The 20031-nt window shown below is 36.2% G+C and overlaps 2 protein-coding genes across 4 annotated transcripts; both read right to left on the bottom strand.

The window, feature by feature from the left end:
- Window positions 1–116: 116 nt before the first annotated feature.
- LOC128015935 (probable aminopeptidase NPEPL1) lies at window positions 117–9325 on the bottom strand. The gene is made up of 12 exons (XM_052600190.1): window positions 9126–9325; window positions 7935–8120; window positions 7429–7599; window positions 7218–7307; window positions 6437–6518; window positions 6019–6161; window positions 3675–3752; window positions 2741–2841; window positions 2537–2660; window positions 1627–1803; window positions 888–998; window positions 117–811 (listed from the first exon to the last, which is right to left on the bottom strand). The coding sequence occupies exons 1-12, from the start codon at window positions 9273–9275 to the stop codon at window positions 647–649; spliced, it is 1578 nt and encodes a 525-aa protein (XP_052456150.1). The 5' UTR covers window positions 9276–9325; the 3' UTR covers window positions 117–646.
- Window positions 9326–9982: 657 nt separating this feature from the next.
- LOC128015934 (syntaxin-16) lies at window positions 9983–18146 on the bottom strand. Of its 3 annotated transcripts, none has more exons than XM_052600187.1 (8): window positions 17681–18146; window positions 14888–14995; window positions 13971–14111; window positions 13659–13821; window positions 13488–13576; window positions 12460–12603; window positions 12142–12222; window positions 9983–11944 (listed from the first exon to the last, which is right to left on the bottom strand). In XM_052600187.1, exons 1-8 carry the CDS (start codon window positions 17810–17812, stop codon window positions 11840–11842), a joined length of 963 nt encoding a protein of 320 aa, XP_052456147.1. In that variant the 5' UTR covers window positions 17813–18146; the 3' UTR covers window positions 9983–11839. The 3 variants fall into 3 exon arrangements, with proteins under 3 accessions (XP_052456147.1, XP_052456148.1, XP_052456149.1); XM_052600188.1 differs by having other exon boundaries at window positions 17732–18146; XM_052600189.1 differs by lacking the exon at window positions 17681–18146 and adding an exon at window positions 15574–15822.
- Between the last annotated feature and the right edge of the window lie 1885 nt (window positions 18147–20031).

Genomic DNA, 20031 nt, shown 5'->3' with positions numbered 1-20031 from the left:
AGAAATTGTCAAATTCTGATGTTATTTCCCTCTGCATTAAAATTTTGATGAGGTCACAATCTGTAGATTTTATGATAATTGTAATTTGAGTAATTGCAGACATACAGCAGAGAAAATTAATGTGAACAAGCATACATTTACTCTGAAAAGATTCTTGTCAATCACATTCCATATTCTTCACACTTACGAAACTGGCATTAAAGGAGAATATTGTCAGCACACATTTAGTGGCAAAAACATCACTTACACTAACACTGTGAACATGTCATCATTTACGTTTGGAATGAAAATCAAATAACATTTTAAACACTTTCTGACTGAAAAAGGAAAAATGTTTAAGATCTTAACACAGTATTTGCTAATAGTTATTTCAAGCTCCTATCCGTTCCTGCAACATCCCCTGCGGCAACTTCAAAACGACAATCACATGTACATTACAAAACATTGAGACAATGTATACTTTCATAATGGTGTATACTGTCAGTTTTACTAAGGGAGGTTATCTGAGGTGGTCCGTACAGGACAGGGGAGAGCAAGTGGTGTGTGTCTGTGTGTGTCTAATGGATGCAACTTTTGTGAAAGAACATGTACAAGACGTGACTGCGATTTAATCATTTTTGAAGATTAAGAACAGTTTGAAATCATCTTAGACGAGTCTCCTCCTCTTGCAGTCCCTCTCCATCTGGTCTTCAGAGGCAGTTTTGGCTGTGGTGGCACCCAACGGGGACACAGAGTTGAGCAAAGCGTCCTCAGACGCCTGGCCGAACAGAGCCAAGAGCATGGCCACACCGAAACCAGTGGCTCGCTCCCCCTGTCCACAATGACGAATTATTAACAGTTCTTGGAGAAAAACTCATCATTTCAGTTCATGTTCAGTCTATACTCACAGCGTGGACTGGTGAAGCGATGTCCACATGTACCCAAATGCCTGGCCAATCAAAACCCAGATGAGAGCCAATGAAGAGGCCAGCACAGGAGCTCTGCGCATTCTCACGGTCCTGCAGACACACAAAGTATACACCACTGTTAAGACAAATGAAATTACTTTTAAAGCAAATTATTTAAATTGAATTTTGTCTTAAATTTTGAAGAACTGAGTTCCAATTCAGTTTTGAATTCCTATATATATATATATATATATTTTTTTTTAAAGAGTAATACTAAATGAAATAAGGGTAACAGGAAGTCAGTCAAATAAAACAATAGTAAAAATAAAAAATGTAAACTGAAAAAAAAAAAAAAAATAAAATATATATATATATATATAAAAATTTAAAAAAGTTCAATAAAACATTAAAACTAAAGAAAAGGTAAAAAATTAAAATTACATTTTTTTTAAAGTTCAAATAAAAAATAAGAAAAAAGTAAAAAAATTAAAAAGGTGAAAAATATCAAATAAAACATTCAAATAAAAGAATATGCAAAAATGCAAAAAAAAAAAGTAAATAAATTAAAAAGCAAAGCTGTAAAAGCTAGAAAGTCCCTCATCTCCTATCAGTAAACAAATATGCCCTGTATGGTACACAATTATGGTAACTTCCATCACTGTGGTGAGCATTTGTGCATAAGGGGAAAAAGTATAGGCTTTTTTTCCCCCCTTTCACTCCACAGCTATCTTTTCCTCACCGCTACAGAGTTCTTCATGTCAGCCACAGCGGAGGTGAATTCACTGAAGTGAAGCTCGGGGCAGTAGACCAGAGGATGTGCCAGGTCTCCGCTGCTGCGGCCCGCTCTCACACAAGCTGCTTCCCACTGCTCACTGTTGGTCATCACAGCAGCGTGATACTTCCCTGTGGAGATTCCCTGCAGCAGGAAACACAAGTCAAAGCATGTTTGAGTAGTGTGGAACTGGATTTTACTGACTGGAAACAGTGATATTATTAAAAATTATTATGATTTAAAAAATTCATGTTGATGACTAAGCTGAATTTTCAGCATCATTACTCCAGTCTTCAGTGTCACATGTTCGTTCAGAAAGTATTTTAATATGCTGATTTTTTTTATCAAAAAACATTTGTCATCCATCTTAAAAACAGTTGCTTAATCCTTGCTGAATAATTTTTTTTTTCCTGACATGACATGTCTGATCAATTGTTTTTTTTTTTTTGGTCAGAACCAGTGACTAAAATGCATGATGAAAAACAAAGAAGTGATTCAGTGGCCACTCTTCAAAAAAGAGTTTCTATCACATGATTATGAACACAAAAGATATGTCAAGATAGAACTAGTTTTTGTCAAAATCCAAAGTGCAACAGTCATAAAGCAGTTTAACACAATGAAACATGTTAACTGATAAACAGCGAACTGGTTTGTGTTGGAGAATTGGAGGATTTCCACCTTATATCATGTGACACTCTTCATATCAACATACGAGATCTTGTTCAGTTAAAACCTGTATGACTTGTACTCAGATGTCTCAAAGAATATAGAATGACTGCACTTAAACTGAATATAGAATTATTAACTTTTCACTCTTTAGAAAAGCAAGCAAGTGCATTCAGAAGATCCTCAGACACTACGGTCAACACCAACGCACCTGAGCGCCGGTCAGTGTCGCCATGTCCAGTATGATGTCAGCAGAGAGATCTTTGCTTGCATATACAACACCATCAGAGAGCACTAGCCTCCCTTCAGCATCAGTGTTGTTTATCTCCACGGTTCTGAGAAATCATGAAAACTCACTTTAGTTACAGGCAGAATGCATCACTGAAGATGTTTTCACTGGCAAGCCAAAACTTACTTTCCAGAGTAGAGGGTGTGTATATCATCTGGTCGAGTGGCTGCAGGTCCCACTGAGTTCTCAGCTAGGCAGAAAATCGCATGAAGATTGTCCTTAAAGCCCTGAGACATGCAACAGAAGTCAACAACATCAGAGCTTCATACATGCGTTAAGGTTACACCTGGTATTAACATCCGTCCTGTCTGTGCAATGCAATCACAAATAAAGAGGTAAACCAGTAAAAAAAAAAAAAAAAATGTATTGTTGAAATGTTTTTTTTTTTAAAGAAGTTATATACTTTTATTCAGCAGGGATGCATTTTATTTATATAAAAGTGACAGTAAAGACATTAATAACGTTACAAATAAATGCTGGTATTTTCTTGAAATATCAAATTAAATAAATCACGGTCCCCTCAAAAAAGTAAAGCAGCACAACTGATTCAACATTAATAATAAGCAGCAAATCAGCATATTAAAATGATTTCTTAAAGATGTTGTGAAACTGAAGACTGGAGTAAAGATGCTGAAAATTCAGCTTTGCATCACAGGAATAAGTAACACTTAAAAAAATATATATAAAAAATATAAAACAGGTCTTTTAAACCGTAGAAATATTTAACAGTTTTAGAGTTTTAAAATCATTTCTAATGCTGGTGGTGAGCATAAGAGACTTTTTTTTTTTTAAATCTTCCCAACCCCAAACTTTTGAATGTATACAGGCACATGACTTCACAAACACTGAAAATGCGCGCAGTCTTAAAATGAGACCCTTCCATCAACAAAATATTAAACTGTCGCTGTGGATGGATTTGAGATGCATATTAATACCAGGTGTAAAGTGCAAGCGGTTTTGGCTGCCCACTTGTGTTCAGACCACCTGAGACAGGGGTTAGCAAATTTAATGTAGATCAGTTTAGCAGCCAGTAATCTTTATTTGCCAAAATAATCAGTACCTGTTTAACAGTAGCTTTAAAAGCTCCTAAAACGGCTGCGGCTCCTCCACAGTCTCTCTTCATTCCTGGCATTGTGGTCTATAAAGGGGAGAAAAATAAACTGTATAAACTATAAATAATCTTAAATGTATGGAGCCAGAAGAATCTCAATAAAGATAAATGCACACACTACAGTCACATATGCACACACAGGATCCATACATGCACACACATAATTCATAAATACACACACAGGATACACAAATGCACACAAAATTCACAAATGCAAACACAAAATTTAAAAAGCACAGAAGATTCACAAATGCATACAAAATTCAGAAATGCACACAAAATTCAGAAATGCAAACAACATTTACAAATGCACTCAAGATTCACAAATGCACAGGACAAGATTCAGAAATGTATTTCTGATGCACACACACATATATCTTGATTTACAAACTGCTTGCGGTCTGTGAATTTCACTGCATTTGTGTGTGAATTTTGAGACTCCCTTGACTTGGCTCGACACACAAATGCCTTTTTTTAAACAGGGAATGATCTGCAACCAATCAGATATCTCCCTTGTTTTAGCCAATCACAAGAATGCACCCCACGTGGGGGATTGTTTACTTATAAGCCAATCAGCGAACAACTCACTTTCCTCACGCAGCGAACGACTCACTTTCCTCAGCGAACGACTCACTTACCTCACACAGCCGGCGACTCACTTTGCGCAGCCAGCGACCCACTTTGCGCAGCGAACGACTCACTTACCTCACGAGTCACGCAGCGAACGACTCACTTTCCTCACCCAGCGAGCGACTCACTTTCCTCACGAGTCATGCAGCGAACGACTCCCTTTCCTCACCCAGCGAGCGACTCACTTTCCTCACGAGTCACGCAGCGAACGACTCACTTTCCTCAGCGAACGATTCACTTTCCTCAGGAGTCACGCAGTGAACGACTCACTTTCCTCACCCAGCGAGCGACTCACTTTCCTCAGCAAACGATTCACTTTCCTCAGGAGTCACGCAGCGAACGACTCACTTTCCTCACCCAGCGAGCGACTCCCTTTCCTCAGCGAACGATTCCTCAAGCAGCGAAGTTGAGCGAACGATTCACTTTCCTCACGCAGCGATCAACTCACTTTCCTAAGCGAACGACAGCCGCAGACCCACTTTTCGCAGCCAGAGAGCCACTTTCCTCTCGCAGCGGACCACTGACTCTCTCTTCATGTAGGGACTGAATATTATAATTAAAGTGACTTCTATATTGCATCCAAAATAATATTTAGATATATTTAAATATTCAAAAAGGTTTAAATTTTTTTTTTTTTTTTACTTTCATTAAAATATTTCAATAAAATGAAATAATTGCCTATTGCAAATTTATGAATCCATGGTTAACTTTTTTTTCTGCAGTCACTGGGCTATATGTATTGAGACATTTTTTAATTTATATTTTGTAAAAAATAATAAAAAATAAACCTGAATTGTAATCTAAACATCTGTATTTTCATACAATTTAATACAATTGCTGTGTGAACACGTTCATGTGATTGGCTTATAAGTAAACAATCCCCCCACATGGGGTGCATTCTTGTGATTGGCTAAAAGAAGGCAGATATCTGATTGGTTGCTGATCATTCCCTGTTTAAAAAAAAGCATTTGTGTGTCGAGCCAAGTCAGGGGAGTCTCAAAATTCACACACAAATGCAGTGAAGTTCACAGACCGCAAGCAGTTTGTGAATCAAGATATATGTGTGTGTGCATCAGAAATACATTTCTGAATCTTGTCCTGTGCATTTGTGAATCTTGAGTGCATTTGTAAAGGTTGTTTGCATTTCTGAATTGTGTGTGTATTTCTGATTTTTGTGTGCATTTCTGAATTTTGTATGCATTTGTGAATCTTCTGTGCTTTTTAAATTTTGTGTGTGCATTTGTGAATTTTGTGTGCATTTGTGTATCCTGTGTGTGTATTTATGAATCATGTGTGTGCATCTATGAATCCTGTGTGTGCATATGTGACTGTAGTGTGTGCATTTATCTTTATTGAGACTCTTCTGGCTCCATATAAATGCAGACATAGTCGTATGTTTAACAGTGAGGTGTGTCATCTGTGTGCCTCTAGCGGCAGCAAAAAGCATTGCACAGTATCTGCATTTGGTCTCACAAACTCACTTTTTTGTGGAAAACAACCCAAAAATGTATTTCTGACAGCACACTCTGCATATTAAACTGGAATGGGTTTCACATTAATACCGTAAAAAAAATACAAATGTCACCTTTAAGTAAAAATGATAGTATTATTGAGTGCTATGCCCTTTCAGTGCACTAGGCAGACAGTGAGGTGAAGTATTTACTTTGCCCTTGATACTGAGACCGCCGGTGTCGTAGACAATGCCTTTGCCCACCCAGGCAATGGTCTGTGTGGCTCCTGAGGGAGTGTGGCTGAGCACAGCCAATGCAGGAGGATGCTGAGCAGCTTTACCAACTCCATAGATACCTAAAGAGAGATGGATTTTCCACACGTAAACAGATGGTTGCTCGTGTCATTTCTGCTAAATGAAATGCGTTTTCAAACTTAAAATGGCATGCACGATTTTTCTTTATGTGCCAGAAAAACTTAATCTGGAAGAAGCAGCACTAAGTCAGCAGATCTAAAATAACACATCCATTCACTCATCTTGTGATGAGAATGCAAGCTCATCTTTTTCATCATAATGTAGATCAGAAAATGTTGCAGTCAGCTGACTTTTTAAAGAGGAAACTCAAGATTACCACCAAAGCCCTTTTGTTTCAGTTCCTCTCCTCGAATTATAGTTGGAGTGATGCCTAATTCACTGCCCACTGCCTTGATTTCCTGCAGAAGATTAAGTAACAAACACAAAAAAAATTTAAAAAATAAAATAGGTCTTTGTTAATTGAAATAAATTAAATGCTAGATGAAAAACTTAAGTGAAAATTAAAAAAAGGAAAAAGCGTTTTCATTCCCCACTGACAGTTTTATCATTTAAGCATAAAGCATTAAAACTGCAATAAAAGCAATAAAAAAAAATTCAAGACTAAATTTTACATTTGCATCTCAATTAAATATATCTTGATTTAAAGATGTTAGGTAATAGCATTGAAAAATACTGAGGAAGATAATGATTTTTTGCAATGCAGGCAACATTTAATGCCGTATCCTGCGCACAGATTTCGAAATACTCTTCGACACAAATGACATAGCGAACGATTACAATGTAGTCTGTGCACATAAGCGAACTTCCGGAAAAATCGGCCGCTCGGACCAAAAACCGGCCGATTGCCGATCGCGTATTTGAAGCAAAAACCGGCCGGTTCCGATTTATGGCCGGTCAACCGGTGCATCCCTACTAAAATGGAAATAAATATTCTATCATGCTTAAATGTTTTTACAAATATTAATAAAAGTCTCAAAAGCACATAGAAAAATACTAAAATTAAAATGAAATATATTATTAAATACTATAATAATAATAATATCAAAATAATATTCAAATAAAACCGTTTCACAGAAACTGCAAGTAGAAATGCTTGCCTTTAGGAAGTCATCAGTATTCATTTCGCTGCATGGAGTGTCCACGATTCGAGCAGCCAGACGAACTCCATCCGCCGCATTGGCAAGACACTGGAAACAACCACTTGCACATTGAAATTGATGTAATAAAATAATGCATAATCATAAATGAACTAGTAACCAACTTAATCTGAAACACAGGGAAGTTGCTCTTAACACTTTATCGCTTTACCTCCAGTGTGGAGACCTCCAGCGGGCCATTGTCCTGACCCACAGTGACAAACTCCACAGTGACGTGCTTCTTCTCTGTCCTGCGAGAAGATGCTGAACGGCGGGTGAAAAGCGGGAAAGCTCGGGCAATGGCGCACGCTGACGCAAACACATCAGAGTGCTCACACACCATCTGAAAAACCAACCAAACTCACCGTGTCAACTCATCTCAAATTTAAAGAAATGTTTCAAGTTGAGCTGCGTCAATAACATCATCACTGCAAGAGTACATTGTATCTAATAATATATATATTATACCCAGAGAGAGAGAGAGAGAGAGAGAGAGAGTAAAACCACAACAATGTGAAATATTATTCCAATTTAAAATAATGGTTATAATATTGGGCTTAATTTAAAATGCAATTTATTAATTTAATGGCAAGGCTGAATTCTAAGCAGCCTGTCTTGGTCTATTTGAATGTAAATAGAGCTCCAAGCACATCAGTAATGGTGTGAAACGTGACTGACCACAATGCAGCGGTTATTGCCGGCGGGCAGGCAGGTTCGGACGAGGCGGGTGAGGAAGTGTGCAGATGATGGGCTGTTGTGACGACTGACTCTTGAAGGAAGGGCCGCCACGGCTGCAAAACTCAAATACAGCGGACAACTATCCGTAGGGTTGGGATTCAGAGAAGCCAAAGCCGCCTGCCATATCTGAAAGCAAAAACAGATACCGCACACATAAATTAAAACATGCCATGAAAAATTAATAGTACCATGCTATATTATTTGCTAGTGCACCTGAAAACTAATTTACAGTATTAAGTAAAATAACATCATGCAGATGTTATGCATGCATGATCAATAACAGCAGGAAAACTAAACAATCCAGACTGTCAAGTCTATCAGGAAACCCTGGGCTCATAACAAAAGAGGGGAAGTCGTGGCCTAATGGTTAGAGTTGGACTTGCAATCGAAAGGTTGTGAGTTTGAGTCTCGAGCTGGCAGGAATTGTACGAGTCCATGTACAGTGCTCTCTCCACCCTCAATACCAAGACTTAGGTGCCCTTGAGCAAGGAACTGAACCCCCAACTGCTCCCCGGGCGCCGCAGCATAAATGGCTGCCCACTGCTCCGGGTGTGTGTTCACAGTGTGTGTGTGTGCACTTCGGATGGGTTAAATGCAGAGCACGAATTCTGAGTATGGGTCACCAAACTTGGCTGAATGTCACGTCACTTTCACTTTTTTCACTTTCAAATATTCGCTTGACTCTGATTTGATCAAGTGTGGCTGACTTAAGAAAAATAAGAAAGGTCTGTGGCTGTATGATCACAGATTCATGTAGTTCTACAAAATATCACCAAAGCATGTTCAACATATATTTACACACACACACACACACACACACACACACACACACACACACACATAATTATAATGATACTGCTATTGTTTTTCCAAGAATACCAGGTCACTTTTTGTTAGTGAAATGCTAAATGTGAAGGGTGTCATTTTATTGAAATGTGTAACAGCGAGTCTAGAATAACAATTTGTAGTTAAACTGATCTTGTTTTATAAATCAGTGAGTGCAGATACGCGGTCTGTTATTACACAACACTAGTCTGAAGAGGCAGATTTCTCCTTAACTTTAGCCGGTAAGCTAACGTCAACGTGTTTACAAGCTCAGTTAACGTTACTGGTTTATGTAACATTACGTACCTCTTTGGTGACCACTGGCTGCAGTTTCCCTTTCACCTGGGTCCAGTTGATCTGTTGTAGGTTGGCGAGCTGGCCGACGATGAGGACCGGGCGGTTCTTCGGCTCTGAGTCCGCGGCAGAAGCCTTGAACTCGAGCAGTACGTTCGCCATCTTCCGCCCGAGCGAGAGTCTCTTCAGAGGGAAGATGCACTTTGACCTTCCGCTTCTCCTGCGCGTCTCGCGAGCCCTCGTGCTGACCGCGCTATTTCATTATTTAAATCTAAATATTTATTTCAGGTTTTCGACAAAGAGTTAAAAAATTACCATGGTTTTACAAAAAAGAAGTTGTTTTAACCCTGTAAACTATGACCTAGAATGCCTAGAAACCATAGTACGAAAAAAATCGCATTTATATGGAACTTTTAGAAAAAAATGTTTTTGTATTATATTTAATATATAAGGCTTCCATGGCACGTATGGCATAATGAAATAGACCCAAACTAAGCAAAAAAGATGCAATTTGATTCAGTTGTTATTTATGTCAAATAGCTTGTAATGTAAATCACTGAGTTTTATAACAGCTTAGGAGACTTATACTAAATGCATAATTGCATATAAATATAATTTGCTACTATATCTCCCAAGAATATCTTTGTAAGATGATATATTTTACTTTGATGAAGTTATCAATGAGACGACACAAGGTATGTTGTAGATTGTGTACAACAGCAAAGTTTTGATCATGTTGGAAATTTAGTTAAGCAAAAAATTATGATTTATTGAGTTATTTCAGTTGAGTGGCCTGCCATAGTACAATTTTTTAATAACGTAAATATTCACGTATCAATGTATTTGTAAAACACCACACAACCTGCATCTTTATATATATATTTGTTTTAATTTCATTAAAAACCTGTTCAGCGTTTACAGAAGGTTCAGATAGCATACAGTAGTACCGTAATGGCAGAAAAATATTATATTCACACTGGGTTTCACGACAAAACCATGGAGTAAATCACATGAAAAGGATTTAAGCCATGAATGTGCGGTTATATATATATTTTCAAACTTTCTAAAATAACATAAGTATAAACTGTCTCTGTATGTATAAAATAATATGGTCAACGACATGATTTTACCCCATCATACAGTAGTGGTGCATTACCCTTCACAAAAGCCAACAGGAATTCATAAGTAAATCATCATTACAATAAACTAAGAAGAAGAAAAAAAAAAAAAGACTTAAGACTACCAACGGACAACAACAGTACTCCATAAACTCTGTACAAGTTTGCATCTAAAATAAATAATTTCATCTTGTACAGGGAACAGTAGTTTTACAGTCAGTCCCAACAGAGCTTCTGTCTGAGAATGAAGGTCAAAGTTCAGTTTCAGTTCAAAGGTCAGACTGAACGATACAGTAGTGACGACACCAGTCAGTGTAACATGGTCAAGGAAAGCTTTAAAAACATCTAAGTTCAGCACACAGATGTTTACTCTTTAAGGCAAGGAACAGAGTGAATCACTCCCGCGTTTCACTGAATAAATCACAGAAATGATACTGATATAAAAGCAACAACACTGCCATTAAAACAGACAAACACATACATGATGGTGCTTTAGGAACTAACTCTCATTAATGGACGCTCAAAGGACAAATGTAACATTCAGAACATTCAACCCCTGTCATAATCCCAATGTTTTTCAACTTAACACATACATACATATATATAAAAATTAAAAACTGAACATGATAATGCTTCGAGTTCCTCATTCCTCAGTTTCTTTCATGGTTGACTGGAGTGGCAGTGCTTGTTCTCTCAAACACACACATTGGGAACATTTTCTGATTAAATTACAGGTAAACAGAGTATATTATGTCCTCGTCTCGAGCTTGCATCAAACACACACATCCTGATTCAAAGGCAGCTTATGACAAGTTTCAGTGTAGATGCTCACTACTGATGTTGATCGAATCCAAGAAAGTGGGTGAATCTTTAGGAAACATGTTCAGGTGACATTTAACCCCATAATCAATTAAATTTCTGTTAAGAATATGCATCATTATAATTATTTTAATGACCACTAAGCCCATTCCCCCCTAAAGTCTCATTTACTTTAACACTAATTTACTTCCCATTATTCTCAATGGTATTTCCCATTAGATTTGTGCCACTATTATACAGTACAAGAAAATAATACTGTATTACTGAAACCAAACTTTTTGATTTAAATAATTCTGCATTACAGAAATTAGAGTTGAGAGGGAAACTAGCAAAGAAATATGACCTGGGTATTCTTTTGAAGAAATTCACCCAAGCATACATGATCATCTTCTGAGCATTCCTAATATTTTCCCATCATCCTCCTGTTTACTCTTTAAATTAGATGACAAAGGCAGTTGAGATGAACATGCTTCCATATCACATCCACACTCCTAATTCCTGTGCTTGTGCAGGAAAATGAAGAAAAATGGCCCTCTGAAAGGGACCCAAGTACTAATGCGGTCTCTCACTACAGATATAGACACACATATTTCTCCAGACACTGCCCTTGTTGGCCAGCAGGGGGCGCCCTTATCTTCACTTTGTTGAGTAGTATTTTAAAACGTAAGCACCTTCTACATTTTCCACTATCAAATAATGGTGTTGTAAGTTAGCATGCTTACCCACTCACACACACATCAGTTTATCTCATACATACAGGAATATCCCTCTTAGAGGCCATGGAATTATTCATCTAAACTTTGTCCCGAACAGAACAAGTATTAGAACAACAACGATGACAAAGAGAATTAAAATGACCAGCATCTTGCGGTTTTTCTTTTGGTACTGTTCAGCCTAAGAAAGGAAAGAGAAAAGTTAAGTGTGCTTTCCATCTCTACTATGTGGTAGTATTTTAAAATGTCACGTGGATACTGCATTTACATTTATAATACATAAGAAATGACTGAAAAATAAGGTTAAGCAATAAGAGTAAGCAATAAAATCCCTTAAAATGTTGCTTAACACATCATCAGGCTTGATAAGAGCCTCACCTTCTGCAGCTGCTGCAGACCCTCCTCTGTTTTGACACAAGCATTTTCCACATTGAAGTCAATTCTGTCGAGGACTGTGCCCTGAATAAAATATACATTGACATTAACCATGCATATTTAAAAAAATATATTTAGCATATTTATGCAACTGCCTCAGTCAAAGAAAAATAATATTAATTTTGTGTTTGAACTTAATGTTTATTATTCATTTGTATTTCATTCTTATATAATTGATATTAAATCAGTTTTAAATATGCCAATATATTACATTAAGCATTGCAAAAGCATTTCTTTTTTTCCACCAAGACACAAACTGACCTGTTCAACAACCATTCCAGCAAGATCTCTAAATATCTCATTAAGGTCAGAGATGGACTGAACAATTTGTCGAATTTCTCTCTCTCTCTCTTCAACCAACACTGTGTTTTCCTGAACCAGCACTAGTTGGTCATCTGTAAATCCCTGAAAGAGTGAGAAAGACACTTTTAAAATCAGGCGTCAAACTTACTGAAAATAGAATGCTATTATAATAAATGCAATTTTACATATTTACTTAATTTCAAAAGATTCAAATTTAAACTTAATAATAATACACAAAATGTTTTTTTTAATTAACATTCATGATTTAGCAACATATTGATTCTGTAATCACACACGCACACACAAATAAATAAATAAATATTATATATAGTATTTTTCTGAAATAATAGTGAAAAACAATAATAAAAATTAAGTAAACACTAACCAACAGTGGACCCAGTAAGTTTGTTAGCACTGGGCCTCATATTTTCTTAAAGACCATGTAATGCTAATTTTACATTCAGCACACAGTGACATATGACTAGAATATGACAGTGACAAACTGGGTATAACAGCATAATTTATTCGCTGTCAAAATAAAAGCTGCTTATTGGCCAAGCAAAGACACATCAGCGAATGCCACCAACTTAAAAATGCCAAACATTGGCAGATATTAGGAAACATATTGGTCAGCCACTGCACAACAATATCTAAATGTTCACAAAAAAAAAGAAAAAGATGATTCATTTTATATTTTGGCCCATATTTAATATACATCTTTACAGTGTTCACTCTATGGTCTGTATTTTAAGACAGTCATGCTTCAAGGGACATTAAATAAAAAAAATAAAAAAATAAAACATTAAAGTGTTATATATAATGTTTAAACTATAATCGGTTTCCAAAAATAATGCCAATAATTTAAAGCAATAGCAATTGGTTGATACTTATATAGTCACCAAAATGGAAACATGTATGTTACATATATGCAAAAAACAAAACAAAAAAAAAACATGTGAAAACGAGTATTAGTAAAACATTCTTACTCTGTCATATAGTGCAATATCTTCATCTTCCTCCACAAGAGGACCAGAGTCAAAAAAGTGCTTGGATCTTTCTTCACGGTTTTTCATCCCTGTAAATGAAAGGAAGATGTATCATATAGATTTGTCATAAATAAACAGCACTTGTGTTTGATTGTGTTTGCATACACTTACGTTTCAGGTAGCTTGACTGTGTGTGTCTGAAGTTGATTGACAGTTCTTGAAGGCTCTGGGCCAGTGAGGAGACCACATTAGTCAGCAGCCGGTTTTCCTGCTCTGTACAATGACGGCTCTGAGTCTGGAGCCCCGTCACGGCCCGCTGGCACCTGTGAAACATCTACACACACATATGCAGACACACTACAAATGAAAACTCAGTTTTATGATGTGTGCAGTGATTAACTGACATAGCTTTTCTGGGTCCACTTCAATAAAACACAATTACTCTGTCTGTGTCTGTGTGTGTGTGTGTGTGTGTTATTATACCTGTGTAATTTCCTGTGTAGTGATCTCGATGGCGTGCTCCTCCTCACTGCTGTCATCCAGTGTGGGCCGGTTCATGTGTTTGTCATGCAGACTGGCCAGATCTTTCATCTTCTGACGAATACGTGTGATTTCATACTGAATCTGTGGGAACAAGGAACTCACTATTCACTCAGTTGAGTGTTGACTGTGGATAGAAGCCTTATTTGAGCTAGGTCTATGTATGCAAGTGAATGTCAATTATCTATATCTAGGTTCAAAATAAATCCTGAACACAGAAATTATTTAAACTGATCCCCCATTTATAAATACTAACAAAAATTGTGTTTACAACCTTAATCCTATCAGTAAAAAAAGACCAGTATTATTATACACTAATATTTAAACATTGGTAAGATTTTTTGAATATGTTAATGTTAAGCAAGGCTGCATTTTCTTTGCTAAAAAAAAAAAAAAGTAATATTGTGAAATATTATTACAATTTTAGATAACTCCGCTTTAATATATTTAAAATTGCTATTTATTTCTGTGATGCAAAGCTGAATTTTCAGCATCGTTACTCCAGTGTCACATGATGATATACTGATTTACCGCTCAAGAATCATTTGACTATACATTTTTCAGGATTCTTAGATAAACAGAATAGATATAGAACAGCATTTATTTGAAGCAGAAATATTTTATAATATTATAAATGTCTTGTCCAGTTCATTAAATGTCACTTTTGAATTTTTTTTTTAAAAATTGTAAATGCATTACTGTACTTTTTTTTTTTTTTTGTCTGAACAAATTAAGGTGCGAGTCTAAATTATTCTCTGGTAATTTATAGCATGCCACCAATGCCGTCTGTAAATCTGAACTTGTTTTGAATAGGACATCCCTTTAATGTCACTGATCACTTAAAACAATCATCTAATTACCTCATCCACTCCCTCCACCCATTTAGGCGGGAGTCTCTTCGTGACACCGATAGCAGCCTCTGGATCCAAACTGATGCCTGACACCAGAGCCATGCGGTCATCAGCCAACTAACAGACACAGAGAGAGAGAAATAACAGTAAACATCACAGTTTGTTGAAAACATTTGTGAAATTAATTTAAATACAGTAAATCACTAAATGTAACTGTATGGGATTATTATTGGTAGCTGAAAGAATTATTGCTCAATATATTGAATCAAAACTGAGGACTTAATAGTGTATAGTGTTCAAATGTTACACAAACAGACTGACTCTTTACTAAGCCCCACCTTAAAAATGGCAATCCTACTTTATCCTTCTATTGTTCCATCATATTATCAGACAAGCTCTTGCTCTTTTTAAATGAAAGGTGTGTATGTTTGGATGGTTTTAAAAGCAATAAAACGTTGAGTCATTTAAAACTTAAAACAAGAAGAATGAATATGATTCATTGTCAAATCTTTAAAAAGTTCATGCTGTGTCTGTGTTGCACTCATTCCTAACTTAACATACAGAACTATGTTTTTATTTGTGGTACATTAATATTAATTCATTCCAATTAGACATACGGTAAAGCACATCTGAGCTAGGAACAGTAACCAAGGGGGGCGGAGCTTAGCAAACGGATGATAAAACATCAAGGTTACCTCATCAAACTCCTAATGTGATTGGAAGACCCCAGCGACGTCCCATCCAATGAGAGGAGAGACAGAGGAGAAGTGGAGGAACATTAGGAGTGGGAGCAGAAGAGCCAAGACAAAAAGCAGTGATTTTTTTTATTTTTTACATAATCAGCATCGAAAAGACTGAGACAGCAGGACTTGGACAGAACTGGACAAATGAGGAACAAAAACCAGTCAATTTGTTCTTAATTGCAGATTATTTCATTAGCATATATATATATATATATATATATATATATATATATATATATATATATATATATATATATGCTAATGCAAAAAGAAATAGATGTATGTGCATTATATTTTTGTGGCATCATGTTGCTATAATGTTTCCAGGTGTGTAAGATTTGTCCATTCCAGCCCAATAACTCCAACTGCATAATTGTGCTAGTGATTCATAAATTCATTAAATAAGATATAAGGTTTGGAAAAACAAAGTACTTTCTGGTGTAACAGAATTCATAAGAAGCAATAAAGGACAGAGCTGGAAGATAAAAACCTATTTTTAACCCAACACAACACACTGACATGATTACTGTAGATCTTAGCAATGCACAGCAAAAGATTTTATCAGGATTCTGCAAGGCAGGGTAAGAGGTGCTCAGATAGACCACAGAAGCCCAAACAGGCAAAAATCAACATGCAAGCAGATGCTGTAAGGAACGGAGCCACTAAATCAGACAAAACACAAGCAGGCATGATTGATATATGATCAGAATGACACCCGTGCTAGTGACTTTTAGTTACTTTTCACAGCTTCAAATACTGCATTGATAGACATACAAGATCTGTCTGTCAGGACCCAATCAATACCTTATAAAGATATCAGACTATTTAAAAGCATGCTGGATAGCAGGTCGCCCACCAGCATCACAGAGAAAGAAAAACGTGAAGCATATCTTATCTGTAGGAAAGATCTATGGAAGACTGGGAGACAAAACATACGGTCTCCCTCTGGAGTCTTATATTTGAATGTAAAAACTAGGGCTGTGCCGATCACGATCGAGCACCCCTAATTATAACAGCTTAGAGACATTAAATGGAAAGCGATTAATAAAAGCATAAATTATGAATTTAAAAGGATTTAATGATTTTTAAATTATATTATATTTCACAATTTCAACTAACAAACTCCAGAATGTACAAATATTTAATTAAAACTATTTTTGTATGATATTTTCAGGAAAAGGTCCAGGGTCAGAATAATTTCTTTAAAAGAAAATAATTTTACTAAACAATGATACATTAAAATGATTAAAATATTCAAAGAATCCTGCAAAATCACTGCTTGCTTCCACAAAAACATTAAGATACTAGTAAGACATTTTTCTTGAGCACCAAATCAGCACATTAAAATGTTAAAATAAATAAATAAAATGTTTTTTATTTTGAAGGATAATGTGATACAGACACTAGACTAATAAAAAAAAAGTTATTTTAAACTGTAATGCCATTTCATAACATTTCAGTTTTACTGTATTTTATCAAACAAATGCAGCCTTGGTGCTCATAAGATCAAACGGAAGTTTCTACTTATTCTGACATTGCTGTTTGATTTTTTTTTTCTAGTCACTAATCACCATCATTGTTTTATTATGCTGATATTCATATATGAAATAAAACAACTACAAAATGAGTGACTGTTTTTTTAAGCTAATAAACCTCTCTTATAACATAATGCTTAATTTTGTTCCACACACATTATATATGGATTATTATACACTAAAATATACAGCTGCCTTCATATTTCAGGGGTCAACATTTTAGGGACCCTGGTGTCCCCGACAGTCAAACTGCTGATATAACGTTAAACGTCCGCGAAAATAGCACGACAAATGTCATCTTTCAGTAATTTCATTGCCATTCTCGTATGTTGAGGTAAATCAAAATGCAACTTTATGGAAACGGTTTGCACAGACCTGCTAGCTCCACAAACGGCACACAAACAGTTGAAGTTTGTTGACAACCGACAACAACAAACACCACTAGCTAGGGTTGTTGTCTAGCTAGCTCAGAATCACACACACACGCCAAAACAACCGATTCAGACAATGAACATTAGACTCACCGCAGCATTGCTACGTGTATTCAGAGTTCGACGGGGGTCGTTTGTACTCACTTGCTCAGCCAAAATCTGCCGGTTTTGGATTGCATTGTTCCGCATTAGTAAGAAGGCATCGGTCAGTCGCCGAGTTGCCATGGTTACGTGATACAATAAGTGCGAGCTGCCTCGATGTCTGTCTTTAGATTAATTACTCCGCTCGTCGCCAAGTCAGCTAGACGGCTACCTGACTAGCGAGCTAGCCTGCAAAACGGCAGGCAGGCTCGCCCACCGACTCAACACCTCCGCTTTCGAGAGTTTCCGATCTCTTTCAGACCGAGACAGTCCTGGGTCTGTATCCTGTAAAGTACTGCAACATTACAAGACCGGTAACACGAGTTTTCAGCTTGGTTTTAAGCGGTTTTAAGGCGCTAATGGATCATCTCTGTGACTTCCGTGACGTGGGACACGTAAACGTGACCTCACGCGAAACTTCCGCTTTGGGCAATGAATATGCAAAAATCAGTGACGTTTTTATTTATGTCTTATGTTTTATTATGTCTGTTTTCTTTTTCCTTTCTTTTTACACTGTATCATGCTAATATAATAATTAAATAAATATTATTTTGAACTATATATTGTATGTTGTTCATCAATAATAAAGAATGCGAAATGTTATTTAGGCCTTGTCATTTTTTTTTTACCTTTATTTAGTAAATTATGTATAAAAGCAAAATGAGTCAACCTAAGCAATGTTTAAATTGTATTTATTTATTTGCATATGTTAGCTTTGTTTATTTAGTAGCTTATATTTATTAATAATATACAAATCGAATATGTTCTTTGGAAAACTTTGTCTGAAATTAATTTTAACTGTCATTTAATTAATGTATTCTTTTATTTAACTTTTTATTTCGTGAATATAATAATGGTAAAAAAATATTAAACTATATTTTTTTGTACTATGAATGGCTTTGGTCTGTATAATGAATATGAATAGGGTAAAAATTTGTAAACATAAAACCTATATGTTTATTAGTCAAAAGCCTTATAAATAAATGCACATTCGTGAATTATAAACCACTTTGTTCTTCAGATATGAGCATAAAAATGATTTAGCTTAAAATCAATGATAAATTTGGCACTGTTTGAGTATTTGGGGTTGTTTTCTGTTGTTGTTGTTTACTGGCGGTAATGGAAGAATAATGACATGCATTAATACAGATATGTCACGCTTGGGTCATAGTCTTGGGTCTGTCTGAGAAAAAAAAAAACACTTTAGAATGGAATTTTAAACTATTAGTACAAATTCAAATTTTTTAAATCAGCATATAAATGTCGCTCCTGAAATGTTACGGCGGCTCAGAGGCGACAACAGACATTTCCATAACCTGCATTTAAAAAAATGCGCTTAAAACCACACAGCGGCAGTGTTTCCTACCTGTAACTTCACGCGTACAATTTGCCATCAACGTCGACGTTGATAGAGAAAACTTCTGTTTGAACGGTGGACCTGTTGAAGGGATAACTATGATAAAATAGATTTCACCAGTGGCTGCTTTTCCCATGTGCAGCAACATTCACATTTATCATTCATCTCACTTAACCTGACAGTGTTAAAAGCCCATCTGTGACAACTGTAAACATGCCTAGTTGCCCAGTTCTGTCTGTCTGTCTGTCTGTCATTTGTTGTCACAGCATACTTCCGTTTGTATTTGTTCATAGTTTTGATGACTTTACTATGTCTAAAATGTGGAAAATAGTCATAATTAAAAATCAGTAGGTGTGTCCAAAGGTTTGACTGATAGTTTCGATATACAGAAGGAAAGAGAGAGCTTCCAGCTTCATTTTCCATGTGCTAATCAGTGTGACGTGCCAAATCTGATGGGTTCTACATAGACAGACCCTGTTGACCTGCTGTCTAAGCATGCATCTTAGGGTGACCCTTCAAAGATGTCTTCCAGTACTAGTAAATTTATTATTGCATACTGCCAATTTATAACAACCTTAAAAAGCACCCTCCTGTCATGCTACATAAAGAACTGTGACTTACAAACTAGCAGCAGTCAACCAGGAACATAATTTGAAGCCTCCTGTGAAATGTGTGAGTGAGCGGTTGGAAGCTAAACTACAATAATAGATCCAAGATTACAGAATATTCTGGAATAGAGTATAAATTATAAAATGTTAAAGGCCTAATAAAGCAAAGTTGAGGTTGCAGAATGAGGAAAGATAGATATAACTGGAAGGAGCATGAACATGAACAGGCAACTACAGAATGTGTACTGCATTTAAAAGTTCATAAGTGGAGAATACAGTAATGTTAGAGAGGTTAACTGGGGCTATAAAGCAGACAAAACCCAGCAGTGTTTTTTACC

The sequence above is a fragment of the Carassius gibelio genome, chromosome A6, assembly GCF_023724105.1.
Source record: "Carassius gibelio isolate Cgi1373 ecotype wild population from Czech Republic chromosome A6, carGib1.2-hapl.c, whole genome shotgun sequence".
Lineage (NCBI taxonomy): Eukaryota > Metazoa > Chordata > Actinopteri > Cypriniformes > Cyprinidae > Carassius > Carassius gibelio.
The sequence above is the reverse complement of the archived record's forward strand: the minus strand, read 5'-3'. Positions and strand labels throughout refer to the sequence as shown.